The 5,887-nt window shown below is 38.0% G+C and overlaps 2 protein-coding genes across 2 annotated transcripts; one reads left to right on the forward strand and one right to left on the reverse strand.

Moving 5' to 3' along the window:
* Nucleotides 1–815: 815 nt before the first annotated feature.
* Nucleotides 816–3,009, forward strand: CBG24958 (the record flags this gene model as incomplete). Its single annotated transcript, XM_002648571.2, has 3 exons — nucleotides 816–871; nucleotides 1,273–1,938; nucleotides 2,823–3,009. The coding sequence occupies 3 exons, from the start codon at nucleotides 816–818 to the stop codon at nucleotides 3,007–3,009; spliced, it is 909 nt and encodes a 302-aa protein (XP_002648617.2).
* Nucleotides 3,010–3,338: 329 nt separating this feature from the next.
* Nucleotides 3,339–4,636, reverse strand: CBG24957 (the record flags this gene model as incomplete). The annotated part of the gene is made up of 3 exons (XM_045240842.1): nucleotides 3,339–3,635; nucleotides 3,679–4,197; nucleotides 4,238–4,636. The coding sequence occupies 3 exons, from the start codon at nucleotides 4,634–4,636 to the stop codon at nucleotides 3,339–3,341; spliced, it is 1,215 nt and encodes a 404-aa protein (XP_045091437.1).
* Between the last annotated feature and the right edge of the window lie 1,251 nt (nucleotides 4,637–5,887).

Here is a 5,887-nt window from a genome sequence, read left to right on the forward strand (position 1 = left end):
TTGAATCCGAATTATCAAAATTATTTAAAAAATAAGAAAAATTTCAATTACCACGAAAATTGAGAAAAGATGAGAAAAAATGGAAAATGGAGAAAAACCGAAATATTGCGAAAAAACGGAAAATTGGGAAGAACGGAGGAATATGGAAAAAAGGAAGATGAGAAAAATTCAGAAGTTCCAAAATTTGTAGATTCTGAAATTTCAAAATTCTGAAGTTCTGAAACTCTGATGTTTTCGAGCTCTGAAATTCAGAAACTCCCTCAAAAAAAATTGTACCCCCGAATCACAAGCGTTGTACCCCTAAATGAAATGAGTTGTACCCCAGAATCATTGGTAGTTTGTACCCCCGAATCGTTGTACCCCCGAATTTTTGTACCCACGAATTTTTTACCCCCGAATCATCAATTTTGTACCCCTAAATCAGTTGTACCCCCTTGTACCCCCGAATCATTGTACCCCCCGAATTTTTGGCCGAATATTAGGACCTGGGGGAGGGGAGGAATTGCTGGGCGGCGGCGTGGATCCTATATGCTTTAGTCGGCGCATGTATCCTATATGCTCGCATAATGCGCCCCTATATGTTTCGTATTGCGAGCATATACTGCACCGCGCGATCCCATATAACGTTCCTCGCGATCCACCTGTGTAAATCCCTTGTGACTCCGCCCACTTCCGCTCCTTCACCAGGCGTCTTCACATCATCAGACCCACCTGGGCCTGCTTATTGGATTATGGTACTTGCCATATCTATTCATTCTCATTCCTTTTTTCTATTGTTCCTTGCACATTCTAATATTCCATTTTTCAGATCGATAATGCTCAGCTACCCAAGCTCTTTGTGCATTTTTGAGCATCTGGATGTGAATAGAAGGTTAGTTATAACGGATCCTATACCCCTAGAGCCCTTAAATATTGTTTGTAAAGTTTTATAAATAATCTGAAAGACAATTTCAAACCATGCGATTCTGTCCAGAAACCAACTTTCTAGCTCATCTAGAACTCGAGACACGGTCATTTGAAGTTTCCAAGGTTAGAGACGCAGCGTGTCTCGTCGTCTGCGTCTCTAGCCTCCTAAACTTGAAGCGGCTCTAGAATTGCAGGAAATGTTGTCTATTTTATAACCAAAACAAGTTTTTCAGTTTCGTTCGATCCTCATATTCCTAGATCCCTAGATCCCTAGATCCCTAGATCCCTAGATCCCTAGATCCCTAGATCCCTAGGTCCCTAAATCTCTAAATCCCTATCATCCCTATCATCCTCACTACATTCCAGACTCCAACTCGCCGCTAAATGTCCATCTCTCCGAACCGCCCATAGAATCGCCCCAATGAAAATCGAAGACCTGGAAATCCAGGAATCCTCAATCACCATCAACAACTGCGTCCAAGAATTTGAAGCCATCTCTCCCACAGAGATACAGTACACCTACACCAGAATGGGATGCGATTGGAAGTCTTCTGTCCAAACCCTGCATACTCAAGCTACAGTAACTCAAATTATCAAATCCCTAGTTGCCAATTTCTTCGGAAAGAACGCCAAAATCCACGTGAAGAATCTGAAAACTACCAGTGGACTTCTAGAAGCATTTGGACCGATTTTGAAGCTCTCAACGCCACTGGAAAAGCTGCGTACTAGTGTGAAGGGTCCATGGGACTCAATCTTCTCAAACCCGATTCTTAGATCTGCTCGCTGGTTGGTCCTGGACGATCTCACGGAGACGATTGACTGGGCGGACACCCTAAAACCCCTCGAGAACCCAAGAATTCAAATGGAAGGCTCCCAAATTGATCAAGACGTTTTGCATCGAATGGTTTGGGATTGGTTGGAAAAGCCACGGCCGATCGGGTATCGATTTACGACTCCGATCAGTGTCCGAGTCATCATGCGGTCGTTCTACGTGGAATTTGGGGCGTTCTGGAAGGATATTCCAACTGAATAGTGAGTTGAAAAGGAGAGGAAAAATTCACAAATTCGGAAAATTTTTTTAAAATTCAAAAATTCCGAAATTCAAAATTTCAAAAGTTCCAAAATTTAATAATTCAAAAGCTCCAAAATTTAAAAATTCAAAAATTCCAAAATTTAAAAATTCCAAAATTCCAAAATTTAAAAATTCCAAAATTCAAAAATTCCAAAATTCAAAAAATTCCAAAATTCAAAAGTTCCGAAAATTCTGAAAATTCCAAAATTTAAAAATTCAAAAATTCAAAAATTCAAAAATTCAAAAATTCAAAAATTCCAAAATTCAAAAATTCAAAAATTCCAAAATTCAAAAAATTCCAAATTCAAAAGTTCCGAAAATTCTGAAAATTCCAAAATTTAAAAATTCAAAAATTCAAAAATTCAAAAAATTCCAAAATTCAAAAGTTCCGAAAATTCTGAAAATTCCAAAATTTAAAAATTCAAAAATTCAAAAATTCAAAAATTCAAAAATTCCAAAATTCAAAAATTCAAAAATTCCAAAATTCAAAAAATTCCAAATTCAAAAGTTCCGAAAATTCTGAAAATTCCAAAATTTAAAAATTCAAAAATTCAAAAATTCAAAAATTCAAAAATTCAAAAATTCAAAAATTCCAAAATTCAAAAATTCCAAAATTCAAAAAATTCCAAAATTCAAAAGTTCCGAAAATTCTGAAAATTCCAAAATTTAAAAATTCAAAAATTCCGAAATTCAAAAATTCAAAAATTCAAAAAAAAAATTCAAAAATTCCAGAAATTCAAAAATTCAAAAATTCAAAAATTCAAAAAAAAAAATTCAAAAATTCCAGAAATTAGAAAATTCAAAAATTCAAAGATTCGAAAATTCAAATTCCCTATTTTTTCAGCAACGGCAATACCTACTGCCTTGTGATCCACACCACTGACACCTACGAACTTGTTGTCTACAGCCAAAGAAATCCCAATTTGGTTTTCGACCCTCGTCTTAGCGATGATGAATCGAAGCTAGCGCTGTTCACTCTGGAAGTGGTCCCTCTTGGAAAGACCTTGCCGTGTTCGACACGATTTGCTTAACGTTTTTGCTTGATTTTTTGTTGCAATAATAATTTTTGAGATCCTTAATGAAGAATATATTCTATCGCTGTTTGCGTACTTTTGTAGCTACAGTAATCCTTGGAAATGCACTTTTCGCACTTGTCAACATCAAATTCGAATTCTCCATCTATTATTCAGTCTATGTGCCAATTTTCCAAGCAAATGTTGTCGAATCCACGTGGCTATTCACCGACTCGCCAACTTTAAGATATTCTGAGGACCTCTAGGCCCAGCCCACTGTGCTTACTCCTCAGAAATCTTCCTATTTCCCACTTTATTCTCTTTATTTTCCTTTGTTTATTAGTCTTTTATTGCTTTCTCATATTCAAACTCCCGCCAATTTTCTCTCCCTTCGTGCAAGCGCGCCCTATCGTTGAGGTGAGAACTGACAGATTGGTGAGAACTGACAGTGGTAAGGTGACACCAAGAGAAGCCGCGTACTCGTCAACTTCGTATCTCATCAGTTCTTTTCTTCCACCATTTCGTTTGAAGAAGTCTTGAACTTCGATCCAAAGATCATTTTTACTGGCTATTACGCTTGATGAGATGCCGCGCGTTGAAAGGAAAGTGAGCAATTCTTGCTTTGACGAATTTTTGGTAGGAATCTATAAAACTCTGTAAATTTGCTTTTCTCAGATAACCAAAAACCTTTTCCACCACTGAATTGTGGATGCTAGCATTGTCGATAACCAATACAGCTTCCCGTCCAGCTGGTGTGGCTTTGACGATCATTGGCAACACCTTCATCATGTACTTCTTGTACATTTCCGAATTGATATACTGATGATAATCGACAAGCACCTCAGAATCTGGCCGCTTGGAAACAACAATATCGATGGATTCTGGCAGAATCTGGGATTCCGTAGTCACCGCAAGCACGATGGCTCTTTGGCCTTTGTCCGATGCTGCTGGGAATCCAGGCCTCGGATTATTCAAATTCCCCCAATGAGTGATCAAATAGGGATTTGTGTCAACGTGATTCCAACCGCGAATTTTCGTCATTCCGTGGAAAATCCACGTCTCATCGTAGTAGCAGATGAACGCTCCTTCCAATATCAACTTATCCATCAGTTTCAGATACTTTCTGCGCCACTCGATAATATCTTTACGAATAGTGGCAAATGGATTGTATTGCTTCAATTTGAAGCTCAATCTTAGAGCACGTAGCTGTCGATATAGCGTTGACGGACTATATGAATAGCCATACTGGTGCTCCAAATCGGCGTGGAGCGTTGAGATGGAGAAATTTGCATCTTCTTCCATGGCATTTATCGATGTGATCAAGGATTATTTGCTTTTCCTCTTCGGAAAGATGCTTCAGAGCAGTGGAGTTTCTTAATTTTCTGGTGTCTACATGACGATCTTTCGCCTTAGAAAGGAACTGTTTTGCTTTCGTAAGAGTCGATTCAGAAACACCGAACATCGCGCGGGCCAGTTTCATCACACTCCCAAATATCGTTTCCCTCGCAAATTTTCCCATTTGTTTTTTCAAGTTCTCGAGCTGCTTGATACCGTTTTGTAAAATTTGAGAGCCGCGATGATCTCCAGCAGGCTTTATAACATCTACTGTAGTCATTTTCGCCACTACTTCTCCTAACGCCATCATTCTATCGACCTGTTAAAACAAATTACGTATTTCCCATCTCAGATCACACTGTTAATACCTTTGTCTGAACGGATGGTTTGGAGGTGGTTTTTCAGGCTCGGTTTGCGTTTCGCAGTTATCTCCATTATTGATGACTGCAATACCCATTTCGTTCTTATCAAGCAACTGTAACTGTTCCAATGTAAGCTTATCTCTCTGGATAACTCTTGATCCATTTCCCCAGCTGTTTGTGTAACGGACCTTCACTAACGGTGGTAGCATTTTCTTAGAAGCTATTATTAAAAAATTCCTCTTTGTTTTTTACGGTTTGAAAAATTTTAGCTCTGGTCAACTATTGAATTCAGGAAATAGTCCGAATAAAAGAAAAACAATTTATTGAGTATGGATGAAAAAAATTTTTATTTGAAAAGATTTTTCAAAAAATGAAGTCCATTTCGACATTCTTCCTTCGGTTATAATCATATCTATCCTTAAAATCATTCGAATTTTTGGTGGCTCATTCTCGATGTTTCTGAAAGATAGAAAATAAGAAGGAAGGAAGATAAGCGGGAAAAATGAGCAAACCACCACTACAACCCGACAATTATTTGGTATTAACACTCGTATTCGATTAGTTGCCTGGAGCATCTACCCTCCAACTCCTTCTAAAGGTTCCCTCTACCCACGCAACGACACTCCGCTATCCCGCTCGGCGCGCGCACAGTTTAAATTTAGTTTTGAGGGATTACGAGCTTGGATTTGGCTCGTGGTTGTTCTAGAGACTCTTTTAAGGATTTCAAGTGAGTTTGCTTGAATTCTTAGCTTTTATTTGTTGTTTCTTTCTAACTTGTTCATAATAAACCGATTTTGTTGCATTTCTTGTTGATTTTCTTCTATTTTATCACAGGAACCTGATACCCCGGACATACCGCGGGCAATTGATTCATCGTATGACAATGTGTCTTCATTGTTGTGGATTAATCTGAAAAAATACTGACGGCGAAGAAATAACTGTCCTAATTATTGAACTAACCGCAACACCACATTAAAATAAACAGAAGCTCTCTTCCAGCCACATCATTATTTTTCTTTGATTACGTCATCTCGTTGTGTTTGCCGATGAGCGGTGGTTCCTGAAAAAAACTCGAACATTCCAGAAAGAAAAAGATAAACGACATGGATATGGAGAAATAGAAGACAAAAAGAGTATCGCGCAATTATTTTGCTTTTTATGTACAAATGATCAGTAAAAAACGTTCAAAAACCGACGAA

The sequence above is a fragment of the Caenorhabditis briggsae genome (assembly GCF_000004555.2).
Source record: "Caenorhabditis briggsae AF16 supercontig from assembly CB4, cb25.NA_288, whole genome shotgun sequence".
Classification (NCBI taxonomy): Eukaryota; Metazoa; Nematoda; class Chromadorea; order Rhabditida; family Rhabditidae; genus Caenorhabditis; species Caenorhabditis briggsae.